The sequence below is a fragment of the Aspergillus eucalypticola genome, assembly GCF_003184535.1.
Source record: "Aspergillus eucalypticola CBS 122712 chromosome Unknown BO83scaffold_4, whole genome shotgun sequence".
NCBI lineage: Eukaryota > Fungi > Ascomycota > Eurotiomycetes > Eurotiales > Aspergillaceae > Aspergillus > Aspergillus eucalypticola.
Window position 1 is genome coordinate 1,433,604 of NW_020290278.1, and position 15,333 is coordinate 1,448,936.

General features: G+C 50.6%; 9 protein-coding genes across 9 annotated transcripts; 6 read left to right on the forward strand and 3 right to left on the reverse strand.

Annotated features, from left to right (window-relative positions):
• Positions 1–185: 185 nt before the first annotated feature.
• On the forward strand, positions 186–1,275 carry BO83DRAFT_424067 (PaaI family thioesterase; the record flags this gene model as incomplete). Its single annotated transcript, XM_025535141.1, has 3 exons — positions 186–348; positions 464–1,188; positions 1,243–1,275. The coding sequence occupies 3 exons, from the start codon at positions 186–188 to the stop codon at positions 1,273–1,275; spliced, it is 921 nt and encodes a 306-aa protein (XP_025391882.1).
• Positions 1,276–1,773: 498 nt separating this feature from the next.
• Positions 1,774–3,390, forward strand: BO83DRAFT_434798 (MBL fold metallo-hydrolase). The gene is made up of 5 exons (XM_025535836.1): positions 1,774–1,953; positions 2,012–2,042; positions 2,121–2,251; positions 2,316–2,589; positions 2,652–3,390. Exons 1-5 carry the CDS (start codon positions 1,778–1,780, stop codon positions 3,072–3,074), a joined length of 1,035 nt encoding a protein of 344 aa, XP_025391883.1. The 5' UTR covers positions 1,774–1,777; the 3' UTR covers positions 3,075–3,390.
• A 209-nt stretch (positions 3,391–3,599) lies between these two features.
• On the forward strand, positions 3,600–4,710 carry BO83DRAFT_375656 (uncharacterized protein). The gene has a single exon (XM_025530511.1). It carries the CDS (start codon positions 3,895–3,897, stop codon positions 4,249–4,251), a length of 357 nt encoding a protein of 118 aa, XP_025391884.1. The 5' UTR covers positions 3,600–3,894; the 3' UTR covers positions 4,252–4,710.
• Positions 4,711–5,220: 510 nt separating this feature from the next.
• BO83DRAFT_305380 (H(+)-transporting V1 sector ATPase subunit C) lies at positions 5,221–6,637 on the forward strand (the record flags this gene model as incomplete). Its single annotated transcript, XM_025527260.1, has 5 exons — positions 5,221–5,521; positions 5,587–5,681; positions 5,733–5,824; positions 5,904–6,396; positions 6,452–6,637. 5 exons carry the CDS (start codon positions 5,221–5,223, stop codon positions 6,635–6,637), a joined length of 1,167 nt encoding a protein of 388 aa, XP_025391885.1.
• A 43-nt stretch (positions 6,638–6,680) lies between these two features.
• BO83DRAFT_354711 (adenylyl-sulfate kinase) lies at positions 6,681–7,643 on the reverse strand. The gene is made up of 2 exons (XM_025529112.1): positions 7,544–7,643; positions 6,681–7,480 (listed from the first exon to the last, which is right to left on the reverse strand). The coding sequence occupies exons 1-2, from the start codon at positions 7,549–7,551 to the stop codon at positions 6,853–6,855; spliced, it is 636 nt and encodes a 211-aa protein (XP_025391886.1). The 5' UTR covers positions 7,552–7,643; the 3' UTR covers positions 6,681–6,852.
• Positions 7,644–7,936: 293 nt separating this feature from the next.
• BO83DRAFT_385843 (putative succinyl-CoA synthetase subunit alpha) lies at positions 7,937–10,466 on the reverse strand (the record flags this gene model as incomplete). Its single annotated transcript, XM_025532643.1, has 9 exons — positions 7,937–8,023; positions 8,104–8,485; positions 8,534–9,138; positions 9,186–9,393; positions 9,446–9,828; positions 9,886–10,029; positions 10,078–10,191; positions 10,241–10,248; positions 10,298–10,466. The coding sequence occupies 9 exons, from the start codon at positions 10,464–10,466 to the stop codon at positions 7,937–7,939; spliced, it is 2,100 nt and encodes a 699-aa protein (XP_025391887.1).
• Positions 10,467–11,845: 1,379 nt separating this feature from the next.
• Positions 11,846–13,155, forward strand: BO83DRAFT_375660 (uncharacterized protein). Its single transcript, XM_025530512.1, has one exon. It carries the CDS (start codon positions 12,156–12,158, stop codon positions 12,804–12,806), a length of 651 nt encoding a protein of 216 aa, XP_025391888.1. The 5' UTR covers positions 11,846–12,155; the 3' UTR covers positions 12,807–13,155.
• A 402-nt stretch (positions 13,156–13,557) lies between these two features.
• BO83DRAFT_375661 (SUMO family protein SMT3) lies at positions 13,558–14,283 on the reverse strand. Its single transcript, XM_025530513.1, has 3 exons — positions 14,162–14,283; positions 13,839–14,086; positions 13,558–13,682 (listed from the first exon to the last, which is right to left on the reverse strand). The coding sequence occupies exons 2-3, from the start codon at positions 14,046–14,048 to the stop codon at positions 13,626–13,628; spliced, it is 267 nt and encodes an 88-aa protein (XP_025391889.1). The 5' UTR covers positions 14,049–14,086; positions 14,162–14,283; the 3' UTR covers positions 13,558–13,625.
• A 352-nt stretch (positions 14,284–14,635) lies between these two features.
• Positions 14,636–15,115, forward strand: BO83DRAFT_375663 (uncharacterized protein). The gene has a single exon (XM_025530514.1). It carries the CDS (start codon positions 14,790–14,792, stop codon positions 14,979–14,981), a length of 192 nt encoding a protein of 63 aa, XP_025391890.1. The 5' UTR covers positions 14,636–14,789; the 3' UTR covers positions 14,982–15,115.
• Positions 15,116–15,333: the final 218 nt, after the last annotated feature.

Consider the following 15,333-nt stretch of genomic DNA (forward strand, 5'->3'; position numbering starts at 1 on the left):
AATGGCGCCGCAAAAGCAAAGCAACATCGAGGCTCTGCTGATCTGATCGAGGGGCTCCTTTGCGCTTTATTCCCCCCCCAAAGTCCATTCATTCCATTGCGTCTCTCCTTTTTCTGTTCTCCTATAAAAAACCTAAGAAACCCTCTCGTTCCATCTCCAGTGTCAGAGAGTCCACAATCGTCGCCATGCCGCCGGTCCCAACAATGCTAGGCTCCACTACCATGGCCAGAGCTGTTGCTCATGCTCTTCCTCTGTCGCGTTTGCCTCCCACCCAATTTTCTGCCCTGTGCCGAGGCATCTCCCTATCCCAACTTCTTGCACACAGAGTTTATTCCACTGCTTCTGCAGGTATGTATGCCCCCCTTCCTTGCACAACAACTTTATGCTTTGAATAGCATTCAGACTGAATAAAAGCACTTATTCAAAATCCAAGTGCCCTAACTAATCACAATCAAACTTACAGAGGCCGCATCCCTCCCCTCACAAGCACCTCCGACTCGCTCCCGCTTTCGCCGCTTCGTCGGATTCACCACTCTAGCAGTCGTCGCTTTCACTGCTGGCTTGACCTACCAAACCTCCAAATCTGTGTCGCGCATGATGACGCTCAGTCTAGCTACCGATGAGGAGACTCTCTCCGCCTTCGTCCCTCACGATGAGTTCTCCAAGCAGGTCAACGACTATATCCGCAACCACCCTCTGGCCGTGTCGCTGCGCAACGATCCTGCTTTCACCGAGTCCCGCCCGCACATGAAGATACCGGAGAAGCTGCGCGCGCGCACTCTCACAGGCGGCACACTCGCTGGACCGGACAAGATCGTGGCTCCCCCGCTAGTATTCTGTGAAGAGGGCGGAAAGAGCTTAGTCTCAATTTTCTACCTCGGACCCAACCTTTGCGGTCACCCGGGAATTGTGCACGGTGGATTGCTGGCCACGTTGCTGGATGAGGCCATGGGCCGCTGCTGTTTTCCTGCTCTGCCGAATAATGTGGGTGTGACCGCCAACTTGAACTTGGATTATCGCAAACCCGCCATGGCCGGCAACTATGCCGTTTTGCGGGCGGAGACTGTCAAGGTCGAGGGTCGGAAGGCCTGGGTGGAAGGTCGCATTGAGACGCTTCCCGAGGACGGAAAGGAACCGGTTGTGCTCGTGGAGGCCAAGGCCTTGTTTATTGAGCCCAAGCAGGCCGCGGTAGGTTTCAGATGATCGAATCATGATGCAAGACGAGGCTAATCAGACATGCAGGCTATGTCGACTCTTTACAACATGACCAAATAATTGGCACCCATCTGATTTCGATTTTAACTATAAATATTGGATATTTCTTGAGAGTCATTGCGACTCGAACATTTAACAGGCGTATAGATGGTTGGAGAGCTACATTTGGATTGTACATATAGATAACTTTTGTTCAATATACTATACCTATTCTAGATTGTGAATTTTGATAGACAAACCCAGAGCACGAGAGAAGAAAAGGGCCACAGTAGCTGCCGTTGTGGCCTTATCATGTAGGCGTTGGGCTACGGCCCAGGTTATGAAGACACCGTGGAATTGCTATGATCATTGTCGCACAGGTGTCAACTTGTTACCGAATGGATATTCAGGTCCAGAGGATTGCAGATCCATGTTTCCTTTCAATAGAGTTTCACGATCTGGAGGTTGCATTTGACGTCACACTCACGCCAGCTTGTGAACATCCCCCAAAAAAACACAAGCTGCTAACTACGAAGTATCAACACCCAGCATCATATTACTTCGACTGGCGCAATCATTCACGATGGTTCAAAGCATCACTATTGATCCCAATGACCTCCAGCCCCCGACAAGACATCCTCCGTCCTCTGACAACCCTCCATCGAAGCTCCCCCCGGCCAAAGAAAGCAGGGTCCATCCCTCCAAACCAGGCGGGGAGAATGCGTCGATATACTTCGTTGGCACTGCCACGACGATCATGCGCGTGAATCCTTGCTAAATTAACAATATCAAATCACAGACTAACAAAATTATGCAGACAATGGCATGGAATCCGCATCATGACTGATGTATGTACCACATGCGCCAATCCGGAAGTCTAGACAGATGCGGGAGATATCATTAGGAATGCTAACTAACTAGCTCAGCCCAACTTTCTTCACGCAGGGGACCACGTCCATCTCGGCCCTGGGGTATCCTCGACTCGAAAGACGAATCCGGCTGTAGATCTGGAAGAGCTACCGCGGATCGACTTGGTGCTTCTATCTCATTATCACGGGTAGACAGCCATCTTCACATAAGAATGGCTTGGACAAGAAACAGGCTGATGAACGAAATTGTAGCGATCACTTCGATCAGAAAGTCGAAGCCTCTCTTCGTCGCGACCTTCCCATCGTTACGACCCCCCATGCCAAATCCATTTTGACGTCTAAAGGAGAAGACTCGTTCACGAGAGTATCCAGCGTGGAGGTATACGAGCAGCTTACAGTCGATATCAAACACAACCAGAATGACGCACAGCGACAGCAACGGCCCAAGCTCCGGATAACCGGTATGCCAGGGAAACATATCCCAGTTGGAAAGCCGTTAGAGAAGTTGAATGAGCTGATTGGGGCGGTATGTTTCTTCCTCCCACGTACATCTTAGCTTGACAGACATTGATTATTACGATGGAATAGATCCCGCCTACAAACGGATGGATGCTCGAGCTAGGCTACGGTGGCAATGACAACGCAGACAGTTTCACCTCCGGTTATAGGATCTATATCTCAGGGGACACGCTCATGTTCGATGATCTCAAGGAGATTCCCCGTCGGTATGCAGGACAACCAATCGATCTGATGCTGGTTCATCTAGGTGGCACGACAGTACCCTCGCCGTCCATGTTGCCATTAGCGATGATGGTAACCATGGACGCGAAACAGGGAGTGGAATTGATCAAGTTGATTCGACCACAGGTGACTATCCCTATTCATTATGATGACTATGACGTGTTTGCAAGCTCGTTGGATGATTTCCGGGCGCAAGTGCAGGCCGCTGGGTTGGATGGGGAGGTTGTGTATCTGGACCGGGGAGACGAGTATCAGTTTCGTGTCTTGTAGGATAAGAACAATGAATGGATGGAGAGAGATGGCAAGAGGCAAAAAGAACTTAGTTCACATCTCAACCATGGCTGACCACGGCATCGCGCCCCGCCAATCAGCACCGCTTGATCTTGATCGGACTCGTACATCCCGCCCAACCAGCGATATTTCCTTTTTTGCCATGGTGAGATACCGTAGCCGATATTGATTGTTACTTTTTACTTCCGATCAATAAGATCTTCAATGTGTTCATCGACCTGTCAACATAATCACCCCAGGTACAAATGTCTCAAAAATTAGGACCTTTGTCACGCTACATCTGCAGACGGAAGTCAAATCCATAAAGAAAAAAAAAAAAAAATAAAGGGTACCCTTATGATGTCAGAGTGAACCGGTAGGTACCACCTAGTTACCCATTACTACTTATCCATCATCTGCCACATGATCTTAGTTACTGAGTGAATAGAACAACCAACCATTGAATACAAAAGAAAGACGTACTTTACTTTCTTGCTCATAAGAACCCTCCCCCCCTTCTCCAATCTTAACTCAGCCCATATAAAGTACCTTATCACCTCTGCAGATCATTCTCAACGTCTTAGACGTCATAGTGACTCCAATCAATCGTCTACTTACCCCAATACGGGCTTCGATATCTCATCTCCCCATCCAATCCACTGGCACTGTCACTACTGGCTTCGTATAAAAAAGAAAAATAAAGGGTGGAATACACCGCCGATCTTCATTTCCTGCACATCAATCTTAATCCAACATAATCTATCCTTCAAACCAAGAAGACCAGATCGATAGAAGAAACGAAGAGAGAGAAAAAAAGAATATGTCTTACAACAACAACACCTACCACCCCATCGCCTCAGCAGACAAAGTCCCAACTATCCACACAATCCATCCTATGAAACGCTCGACGTCCTACTCTCCCACCGCCCAGGAGAGCGGCGACGATGAGTACAAGCACCACCACATCAAGAAAGACAGCGCGAGCAGCACAGTAGCCTGTGGTAACGACCATAAAGTGAAAGCGGCGCTGACGGAGCTCCTCAACGACGACGGTGTGAGATCTAATGCGCGCGGAAGCAGATCGGTACAGAACTTGCTTATGGATACCGAGAAGGCGTTGAGGAAGCAGCGCAGGGAGTCGCTGTCGGGACGGGCTTCGATTTCGGTGGCGAAGTGAGGTGATATCGGTGTCGATATGGGGATTTATCTTAATCATTTGGTGATGACATGATGAGTGAAATTGAGGGGGTTTTGCTTTGATTGTCGAACTGGTGTGGCTGGCTGCTTTGCGCTGGTGTATGTGACATGGTCGAGTCGAATTCTCCTCGTGCTGGTCTGGTCGGTACAAGAGGTGCGCGCTGTGTCGATGAGATGAGAGTCTAAGCTGCTTCTGATGATGTTGATGCTATGTGAGCCGGCTACATATGGAGCTGCTTGGTTCAATATGGTTTAATGCAGGGGTAGTAGTAGGGCTGGAGGTTAGAGGCACAATTGATGCGCCGTTGCAAGAGCTGAAACGACATGTCTATTGGTGGCAGCACAGTACACTTTTACAGCCTTAAGGAGCAGTCGCAAAAGGTTTCTATGCCAGATATGTCAATTAATTAATTTATCCTTTTGTTTAGGCACAATTTGAACTCACTGGTATGGTGTTCTACAACTGTAGAGAGTAGTATAAGATGCGGCGCGGCCTATATACTACCTACTTACTAGCTTATAGTTAGTAGTAGGTGGCCTCTTCGATGCATAACACATCAACAACAGTAGTATAACCCTAAGCCATCAAGTCAGACAATAAACACCGTAATAGACGAAATACAATAGCATTCCCTCCCTCATAGAGATAGTCCAATGACTCCAAAATCAACATGTACCAATCAAACCCACTCAACGAAGCCAACCACCGCCGCCGACCGCCTCCGAGTGACGACCGACCGACCGACCGCAATCGATCCTCCTCCGCACCAACAGCTCCAGCTCCAGTCCAACTCCAACCCACCTCCCCCCCCCTTGACCTCTCTCTCTCTCTCCACAGCCCATCTTCCTTAACTACTTTCCCCGTCTGCACCGCCAGACCACATGCGTGGCACCCCCCTTACACCCAACTAGTTACTAATATCATATACCCCCCTCCCTCCCGGCCACCATGTCCAAATCCACCAAGTACCTCCTCGTCTCCTTCCCCACGTCCATCACCCCCTCCCACCACCGCGACGACGCCCTCGACGCCATCTCCGCCACCGTCTCATCCGAAAATGGCTCTGTTGCGCCTTTTCCCATCCCCGAATTCAAGATCGGTACGCTCGATGCTCTGGTGCAGCAGGCCGACGAGCTGGCTAAGCTCGAGGCCGGCTGCCAGGGGGTGGTGGCCAAGGTTGGCGATGCGCTGAAGAATATTCTGGAGGGGGATGAGGCGCAGATTGATAAGATGAAGACGGTTAATGATAGTATGTTTTTATCACAGCATATGTTAGTGGGAAGTGACGTGTTTTGTGTTGACGGGGTCATCTAGAACCGGTGGATCAGTACCTTCGCACGTTCTCGTGGAATAAGGTCAAGTATAGGGCCGATAAGCCGTTGGGGGAACTGATTGATTTGCTGCAGAAGGTGGGTTATGCCAATTATTCTGTCTAAAGGATATGCTGACGGGTGAAACAGGAAGCAGCGAGTATCGATAACGACATCCGCTCGAAATATACCCAGTATAATCAGGTGAAAAATACGTTGGCGACGTTGCAGCGGAAGCAGACGTGAGTTTGTTACTTTACTTTACTTTACTTTACGCTCCATGTCAGAAGGAGGACGTTTGTCTGATCTGCTCTGCTATAGGGGCAACCTGTCCACCAAATCCCTCTCCTCGGTCGTCGACCCCCGCACCCTCGTCCGCGACTCCGAATACATCGAGACGCACCTTATCGCTGTGCCCGCCCAGCAAGTCAAGGAGTTCCTGAAGATTTACGAGACCGTGGCGCCGATGGTGGTGCCGCGGTCGGCGACGCTGATTGCCTCGGACGACGATTTCACACTGTACGCCGTCACGACGTTCAAGAAGCACAGCCTGGAGTTTGTGCACAAGTGCCGTGAGAACAAGTGGATTCCGCGCGACTTCAAGTACATTGAGGGAGGCAAGGAGGAGGAGCGGAAGGAGTTCGAGCGGGTGGGCGGTGACGAGCGCAAGCTCTGGGGAGAGACGCTCCGACTGGGACGGACGGCGTGGAGTGAGGCCGTGATGGTCTGGATCCATGTGTATGTGCTGCGGGTGTTTGTGGAGACGGTACTGCGGTATGGACTGCCGCTGGACTTTGTGTGCACGTTGATCCGGGTGAGTTATATCTTTACTCTTGTTGATTTGAATGTGTTGTTGCTAACTAGAGCAGACTCCCGGAACGAAGCAGGCGGACAAAGCGAAGCGCAATCTGGACGACAAGTACTCGTACCTGGCGGGCAATGCGTTCGGGCGCGACAAGAAGGGCCGAGTGAAGCGCGACGACCCGGGCGAGATGCACGGCGAGGGCGGGCCGGAGTATACGGCATATGTGTATTATGAGTTTGAGTTCAACTAGCCAGCGGCCGTTGCTAGTTTGCACCATTCTTGTTTGTTTGGATCTATTTCTCTTCCTGTTTATATGTCTAGCGTACGTACATAGAAGTACTCACAGCCCGCCTAAGAATCTATTCAAATGTAGTAAGCAGTTTAAACAGTCAAACCCGAATCATATATACACAACCAACAAAATCTCTATAATCTATCTTAATCCCCTCCAGGGGAATATACTCTCTACTCCTTCTTAGCAGGCAAATACCCCTGCTCATCCAAATACCGAATAATCTGCGCAACAGCCTCCTGCACGGGCACCTCATGATTCTTAATGTGGACCTCCGGCTTCACCGGCGCCTCATACGGGGCACTAATGCCCGTAAACTCCTTAATCACACCCTCCCTGGCCTTCTTATACAATCCCTTAGGATCACGCTGCTCCGCCACCTCCACCGGCACATCAACATACACCTCGACGAACGGCAGACCCGTCTCCTCTCCGGGCGTGGGCACCTCATGCAACTGTCTCGCGGTGTCGCGGTCCTTCCGGTACGGCGAGATGAAAGAAGTAATGGCGATAGCGGAGGAATCAGCAAACAGCTTGGCCACTTCGGCGATCCGCCGGATGTTCTCGTTCCGGTCGGCTTCGCTGAATCCGAGGTCCTTGTTGAGTCCGAAGCGGATGTTGTCGCCGTCCAGACGGTAGGCGTGCACGCCACGGTCGCGGACCAGTTGATGCTCGAGTTCAACGGCTAGTGTGGATTTGCCCGAGGCGGAGAGACCGGTTAGCCAGATTGTGAGGCCCTTTTGGGAGCGGAGGGTGTTGCGCTCCGTGCGGGTGAGGCCGCTGGCGTGGTAGGTGATGTTGCTGCCGGTCGGTTAGTTTTGGTTTTGGGGGTGGGGGATGGGGGATGGGGGATGGGGTACGTACGTGGCCATTTTGGAGGGTATGTGTGTATGTGTGTGTGGTATGGGTAATTGGGAGGAAGGAGGAGAGGGTTTGGTGAGAGAGAGGAGGGAAGAGGAGGAGGAGGAGGAGGAGGAGGAGGAGGAGGGATTGAAGTACGTTAGAAAAAAGGATGGGAATAGAAAAGGGTGAAACAGCGGGGCGGCGCCGATCGCGGGGTCGATTTCATTTGACGACTTGTAACTTACGTACGTACTCCCCTGTGTCGTTTCCTTGGATGGGGTTTCTGCCCGGGAGAGGAGTCATTGGCTCGGAGCGATGGGCGACGTTACGTGTACCTTGCTCTAATGCCATGTGTCTAGAACGTTAATTCATCTAGGGTGATGGATTGATTGATATTGATTATCTATCAAGGCTCTACTGCTTGTCGGCCAAGTCAATCACTCGCTTTGCTGCCGCTTCGAAACTGTCAAATGCCTCCAGTGGCAACCCACTCTCCGCGATCTATCCGGAACATTAAGAAATTAGCTTTTCATGATTAAAGTGTGTCGGAAAAAAAAAAGGTTTAAGGAATCAACACTGACCATCTGCTGCCCACGCTCCTCATTTGTCCCGCGCAGTCGCACCACCACGGGCACCGTCATCTCCATCTCCTGAAATGCTAGGATGATCCCTTCCGCGATCATGTCGCACCGTGTCAATCCCCCGAAGATGTTCACGAAGATCGCTTTCACGCGTCGGTCCGACGTGATGATCCGAAATGAGGACTTGACTGTCTCGGTCGTGGCTTTGCCGCCCGTGTCCAGGAAGTTCGCGCAGTGTCCGCCATGGATCGTCAGCGCGTCCACCGTGTTCATTGCCAGGCCCGCGCCGTTCACTACGAGGTCAGTGGGAGGGTAACCTCTAGATGTGGGGTTTGAGGGGATGTACTTACCTAGGGTTCCGATGCTTCCTTTCCCTTCCAGTCTGTGCTCGGTCAGCGTAGGTTACACCGGGATGACTGGGGTGGCTTACTTGACGTAGACAATGCCATCCTTCTCGGCTTCGACTTCCTCGGGCACCTCTTCTGCTGGATTTCTCAGTTGCTGTACGTCTTTCTGGCGTCCCGAGCTTCGAAAGGCAGCGTCATCGAACCCAAAGCGGGCATCGCGGACTTCAAAAGCACTTGTGGCGTTGGCGCGTACTTCCAGGAGGTACGCCTCCTTTTCCTTGAAAACCCGCCATAATCCCTGCAGCAGCTGCGCCAGGTTGTCGTGTGCCGTTGCGGGAAGCTCCAGGTGGGAGGCAACCGTTTCGACCAGGGGGTTTGTGCTGCTAAAGTCCGTGCCCTCGTATGCAAATGGGAACCGGCCCGTCTGTGCTGGTTCGAAGCCAGCAGAGGTGGAGGCAAGAATACACGGCGACAATGCTGTCCTATCAACGGTGAGGGACAAGAAGAAGTCCGATTCGGAGGGTGCAGCCTCGTTGACAGGGATTAATTCTTTTCTGAGCATATCGAGAGCCTGGAACGGCTTAACGAATAGACTTCTGGTTTGCTGGGGCTGAGAGACGCCGTAACGGTTTGGTCTGATGCGCCTCATTGTATGTAAGCCTCGCCGCTGATTCCCGCCATTGATAGACTACTCCATGTAAGTAAGCTGTCGTTTTTCGCATGTAACAGACCTACAGTAGTGCCCGCGCGCCCGCGAGTTTTCAGAAGTGACTTCATTCCCTCTCCGAACTTCTCGGGGTGGTTGACCATCATCACGCCGGCTCGTTCGAGCGCTTCATACTTGGCCTTCGCGCCAGGCTCCCCAATTGCTGTCCAGGCACCTGCGTGACCCATGATCCGTCCAGGAGGAGCATGCAAGCCTCCAACGAGGGCCATTATCGGTCTGTACTTGTCAGCATAGCTTCCCATGGGAACGAACTGGCTCTTCCACATACTTGGGGTTAGCAGTTCTCTGATTGTAGTCCTTGATCCACTCCGCTGCATCAATCTCTGCCGTACCACCAATCTCGCCAACCAGGATGATCCCCTCGGTGTCAGGGTCTTCTTCAAAGATCTTCAGTGCATCGACGAAATTAGTTCCTGCTAGAACATCCCCTCCCATACTGATACAGAGACTTTGCCCCAGACCTGCCCGCGTTGTGGACGCAACAGTCTCATAGCTCAGAGTCCCTGACTTGGCGACAATGCCAATATTGCCAGGTGCGAAGCAGGGCAGAGGCTGGAATCCGATCCGGCATTTGCCAATTGCAGAGATGATTCCCGGACAGTTGGCACCGACCAATCTCGTCTTCGACTGTGTCTTCAGCATGGAATGGATCTAAGCACCATTAGTTCATAGCTCTCACAGACAACGCTCTCAAACCGAATCACTTACTCGAAGAATATCATGGATAGGAACGTGTTCTGCCACTGCTACAACAAGAGGGATTTCCGCTTCTATAGCCTCTTCTATCGCCTTTGCAGTCTGGTTACCAGGCACATAGATTGCAGATGCGTCCGGTTTCGCTCTCTCTTGGGCCTGTCTGCATAAGTATGACGCCTTAAAAATGTGGACAATCAGCCATACCGCTTTTACAGATGGGAACACCGGAAGACCGAGATGCTCTCCCTCGACGCCCGGCTTAACACCCCCGACAATTTTCGTGCCCCATTCTAAGGACTCCTTGACGTTGGCAGTGGCCTGGAATGTTGATTAAGACTTATTGCATTTACACTAGAAGCCCGCTTACCTGTCTACCTAAACTTATTGTCAATGTATGATCGTAGATATTGAGAGACAGACTCACCTGTAAATCCTTGAAACAAGACCCGCGTGTGAGCTCCTATCTTCAAATTCTGTAGCGTGTCCGCATAACTGCAGGTCCTGGACGAGGTCGAAAACCCCTGTGATTGTCTCACTGAAGCACGGACAAGAGGCCTTCTCGCCGGCGCAGACAATGAAGCCAGGCGGGACATAGTGGGTTCCGTGCCGTGGTTACTTGATGGAGATCAATAGCCGGCTATTTCAGTGTGGGGTATTATAAGAACACCAATTGCGAGAATGATAGGTTTAAATGATGGAAGTGACAACAAATCAGTGACTACCACTCACGGCCACTTCGCAAAGTAGGGCAATATCAACAGCCAGTTGCTAGACTGGTCTACAGGCCTGGAGAGAGTTGAAGGGGCGGAAGAACTAACCTCGGGAATTGATGTCTTATAAGACGGATCCTCCGCCGGTCTCGGACAACCTGCCGACTGTTTCCGAGGTACTAAACAAGAGGATGTGGGCTCTCGGGACACTCATGCATCGCTGTGATTGGTGGTCTCGGAAACGTGTTGCCGTGTAGTATTTGAGACTCGGAAAGGCAAATGCCACATGCTCCGCCGGCGGTGTTAAGAGCCACAGCTTTGGTGTAGAGGCTGATGAAATTGCAGACCGGCACTGGAGATATTAGTGCGTATATAGCGTGCAGATTGCCCTATTCGTATTTTCCAGTTCGTGTATGTTTTCATCTAGCTGGTGTGAATTTGTAGGTAGTGGCGTGCAGCAATGCGCGGTGCAATATACCCCTACAAGATGATATTGCACCAGTTCCCAATACCCCGTGAGGTACATAGACCTTTCAGATACTCTTTGAAAGCCCCTACTCGATGGTCTCATGTCTCGGTCTGCGTTCGAAGTCATGGTGCACTAGAAATCCTGCTCCCTTCGCCCACAGAAAAGGCAATCTTATCGAATTGCATCGACTAGAGAGATATTGGTAGATGATGTCAAGTGGTCTATTTTTATGAATTCTAGGCTCTGGGAACAAGGATTGGAGATCACCCCACACTCCCAATTGCTTAGTCAGTACTTATCTACAAACAGAATGCAAACAATGCAGCCCATGTGAGAACATACTTTGGACTACAAAGTAAGTTGTCCCAGATATTGAGAGATGCACATCCTGAGATCAGATCACACGACTCCAGTAATCCTTGCTAGTAGCGTTACAGCCTTGAACTGGAGTATGTAGATCAATGACCCAACTCTCCCATCACAATGTACACACAGCAAGAAACCGCCCAGTCAAAGAACCAATCTGTGCCATGATAAGTCACTTCCCAACGCAGATCAGTCACCACACAATGGTGGAAACGTGAACCGTTCCCCAAACTGCAAATTCTCGCCAGAAAGACGAAAGCGATGGACCAACTCGAACTCTGGCCAGCCCAATGCAAGACCAATCACGGGGCCCGCCTTCCCCGAAAGGCGGGGTCGCACTGCCGGGACTGACGCCATTCATGATTTCACCTTTTCGCTTTGCTTGAAAGCGGTCGGACCACTCTGCATTGTGTTGCTACGAACCACTCACAAGATCTTCAATAATAGAATTTCATCAATTAGTAGTCGATATGGCGGCCGCACATGCCAGTTCCAATTCCAAGGGTTCGTTTCCTTCATCCTCCTTTTATTAACCTTCCCTTCTCCCTCCCCAATTGTACTGCCGCCGCAATAACTTGAGCCCCTCCTCCATCATCTTCTTCCTTTCCTTCGCTATTCTTTCCTCCTTCCCCAGATCCCTCCCCCCCAATTGTTACTACTTCCTCACCCCACAGTACCCCATGGTACTCCCATAACATAATCAGCTGCAACAAACACCAAAACTAACACCACCCCCAATGTCCGTTCCAGCCACACCACCAGCAACAACACCGCCAACAGCATCAGCATCAGCAACCTCCGAACTACAATCCTCTCTCCGCGAACTCTCCCTCGCCAATAAAAGCCCCATTAATGATATTCCCCGACCGACTCCCCCCACCTCTGTCCCCAAACAACACCATCACACGGTGAAGAAGAAGAAAGAGCCTGCTCCCGTCGCCGACTCCTGGGAAGATGAAGTAGAATCAGCCTCCGCCTCTGACCCCGAAGGAGGAGCAGCCGACATCTCATCCACCTCCCCCGCTACCTCCTCCCGCTTCGCCAGCCCCGCATTGTCACCTTCTATCCGTTACACTGAAGGCCCCTTGGACCCCCCACCCACGCCCATCTCACCGCAGACGTCTGCATCGCAGCCGCCGTGGCCTACTTATGGTGGACGATCAGAGGCGAGATCGCCGGCGAGGAGGCCGGAGAAGCAGACGGCTGTAGCGGGGAGGATGATTGCGGGGGCGCTGGGAATTCGGGCTCCCAAGCGCACGGAGGAGCAGCGGGCGTATGACCGCGCGGTGAAGGAGCAAGAGATTAAGCGGCGGAATAAGGAAAAGGAGGAGGCGGCGAAGGCGAAGGAGGAGGAAGAGAAGGCTAAGGCGGCAGTGTGGGACATGTGATTGACACTGTTATAGCAACGGAGTAACTACTCCGTATTGCTGGATGTGGGGTTGGTGGAGATACATATTCTTTGCTTCTACTTTCTGCTTGGAAGGTGACGAGGTGTGCCGGGTGCTGCGTTTCTTATCTTCTTTTCGTCTCCTCAATTGTCTGCTTGCGGGGGTGGGTCGGTTGTCTGGTATCTTTTGTCACTTTCCTGTCCTACTACATACACTCAGACTCACTGGGTCTAAACTATACAGGACTGTAATATAGTCTTTTCGGTGAATCTATACTAGTCCAGACAGATGGGCTTCAGAGAAAAGGACAACCCTATCTAGTTTTGCAAAAGTTGCAACCCAGCGTAACTTGAATATAGTGCTCGAGAATCTATCCAAACGGTAGACATCTGCACACAACAGATGCTAAACACTCATTCTTTTCCTTTCTCAGCTCCCCAAATTCTTGCAAAACAGCGAAGATAGCAAAAAAGAAATGTAGAGTAACCATTCATCATATTTTCGTCGACGTCAATAACCCTCTTATTTATCACTCTGAAAAATTTCCTGATCCCTACCCAGATACACATCTCATTATAGGACGCTCTCCAAATCCGGGCGCGGCTCCGACCCATCAACCAAGTAGAACACCATGTTGCGCCTTTGTATCTGTTCGGCAGAACGGAAGAAACAGATCGGAGGATGGTCGGGAGAAGATAAAGTTGGGTAAATAAAGTAAGAAACACAACGGGGCTGGTAATGTATTTCGGAGAAAAAAAAAAAAAAAAGGCAAAAAAAAGACATAATAATCATGATTCATCGAAAGACAGATTATGCTATCTAGCCACCGATTTGTTCCTGGTGCACTTCGAGAGTGTCCCCATCGGCCATCTCGAGCTACATAAATTTCAGGATAAGTTAGCCGTGTGCTTTGCGGTTCTCTAGGGTGTGTCTGCCAGAGAAGATGGAAGGGAGTTCGTGCGGGGAAGGGTGCCGCAGTGCGTGCACATAAACACATCACAGAAAGAGAAGGGTTGTCATGCTAGAACATACAGTATCGGGTGTATCTTCAGGGCGCACACGGGTGCCATCGAAAAGGAAGCGGACCGTAGATGGCTGCTTTCCTTGCCTTTCGCAGAACGCGTCCATCAACTTCTTCAACTGGGTTGTGCGCTTGATCTTGAAGAACACTTCATTGTTGTTGTCGGTCACCTTGATGTTGAGGTGCTCGACAGCCGCGGGGGCCTCTCCGGAGTCGGCCATTGTTGTAGAAGGGAATAAAGACGATGGAGGGCTTGAAACTGGAGGAGGGCGAGTTGTCAGCTTTGGGAGGACTTCCCGTCGCAAGTGAAGTTCGTCAGACTGCGGTGGCTTACCCTGTTTGCCGCTTTGAAGGGATCGAGGATATGCGCTAGAGCACTGGCGGAGAGACGGACGAGGAGAAGAAGCTGGTGGACGTGATAAATGACTGAGAGAAGAAGAAAAAGGATGGGGTGTTGAACTGAGCTGGAGGCGATGAACGCAACCCCCACCAGTTATAAATATCGGAGAATCTATTTTTGCGGCGCAGGTCCAAGTTCCCGTTGCTTCGCTGCAGTGAATGAGATCAAAGGTGTTACTACTACTGTTGATACTTGATTTTCTCTTGATACATCTTTCAGTGTTGAGTCACATTCTTTTCAATTTTCTTATTAAGTTTTATTCTTTTCCTTCCAGCTCTAGCCACCGGGTTTATTCAGTTGTGACTTTACTTCTGTCTTGTTGCCAGTTCTTTGGCTGAGTATAGTATATTGCGTCATGGTATGAGTGTAACCATTGACTCCCGTTTGAGTAGAGAGTAACAGATAGCAGGGCGGACTTAAGGAAGACATAGCATTTGACCCGCCTTGCCATCCACGAGCTGTAGGTCACTGATACTAGTTGGAACATTTGTTTGGTGCATGACTAACAATTGCCAGTGTGCCATACAAGGTGACTACCACCATACAACATCCACGTGCAGAAATGGCACTAATTCTTGCAGCATGCCTCACGAAGAACTCGTACCAGGAAGAGAAATGTCAATCCCAGATCAATGCCCTTTATGAATGTTGCAATGCCTTTTACCAGGCGCGAGGAGAGGACGCAAAGACTCCAAGCTGTCCTAAGCCCAACTTGCTGCGTCTGAAGATGAAGCAACGGGGCATGGAGCCTTAGCTTGTCTTGGAGAGAAATTCGTGTCTCATCAGAGTTCTACGGATCGTGTACATACTACCAATTATACTGTCGATAATAGAGTAGAGACCAAATCATCAAGGCTCTTGACAATGTGTCGAGTCGTTGCCGGAAAATAGTGACAGTGATAGTCTTAGTAGTCCCTCCATCTCAGATAAAACTGAGGCTGGAATGTGACAATTCCCTTGCAGTCTGAGCTCCCATTCGAGGAAAGAGCTAGGCTAGTTGTGAAAATTGCCAAATTTCTCTAAGACAATCTTGAGCACGCAGAGAGGCCGTTTTGACCTGAACGAAGATTGAAGCGCTCGTTCCGAGACTCTAATGATTGCCTATA

Coding starts and splice junctions, on each gene's coding strand:
- BO83DRAFT_375661 (XM_025530513.1), bottom strand. CDS start 14,048: ATGGCCGACTCCGGAGAGGCCCCCGCGGCTGTCGAGCACCTCAACATC. Junction 13,683..13,838: donor CTGAAGATACACCCGATACT/GTATGTTCTAGC, acceptor AAATTTATGTAG/CTCGAGATGGCCGATGGGGA.
- BO83DRAFT_434798 (XM_025535836.1), top strand. CDS start 1,778: ATGGTTCAAAGCATCACTATTGATCCCAATGACCTCCAGCCCCCGACA. Junction 2,043..2,120: donor GAATCCGCATCATGACTGAT/GTATGTACCACA, acceptor TAACTAGCTCAG/CCCAACTTTCTTCACGCAGG. Junction 2,252..2,315: donor CTTCTATCTCATTATCACGG/GTAGACAGCCAT, acceptor ACGAAATTGTAG/CGATCACTTCGATCAGAAAG.
- BO83DRAFT_375660 (XM_025530512.1), top strand. CDS start 12,156: ATGTCCGTTCCAGCCACACCACCAGCAACAACACCGCCAACAGCATCA.
- BO83DRAFT_375663 (XM_025530514.1), top strand. CDS start 14,790: ATGGCACTAATTCTTGCAGCATGCCTCACGAAGAACTCGTACCAGGAA.
- BO83DRAFT_375656 (XM_025530511.1), top strand. CDS start 3,895: ATGTCTTACAACAACAACACCTACCACCCCATCGCCTCAGCAGACAAA.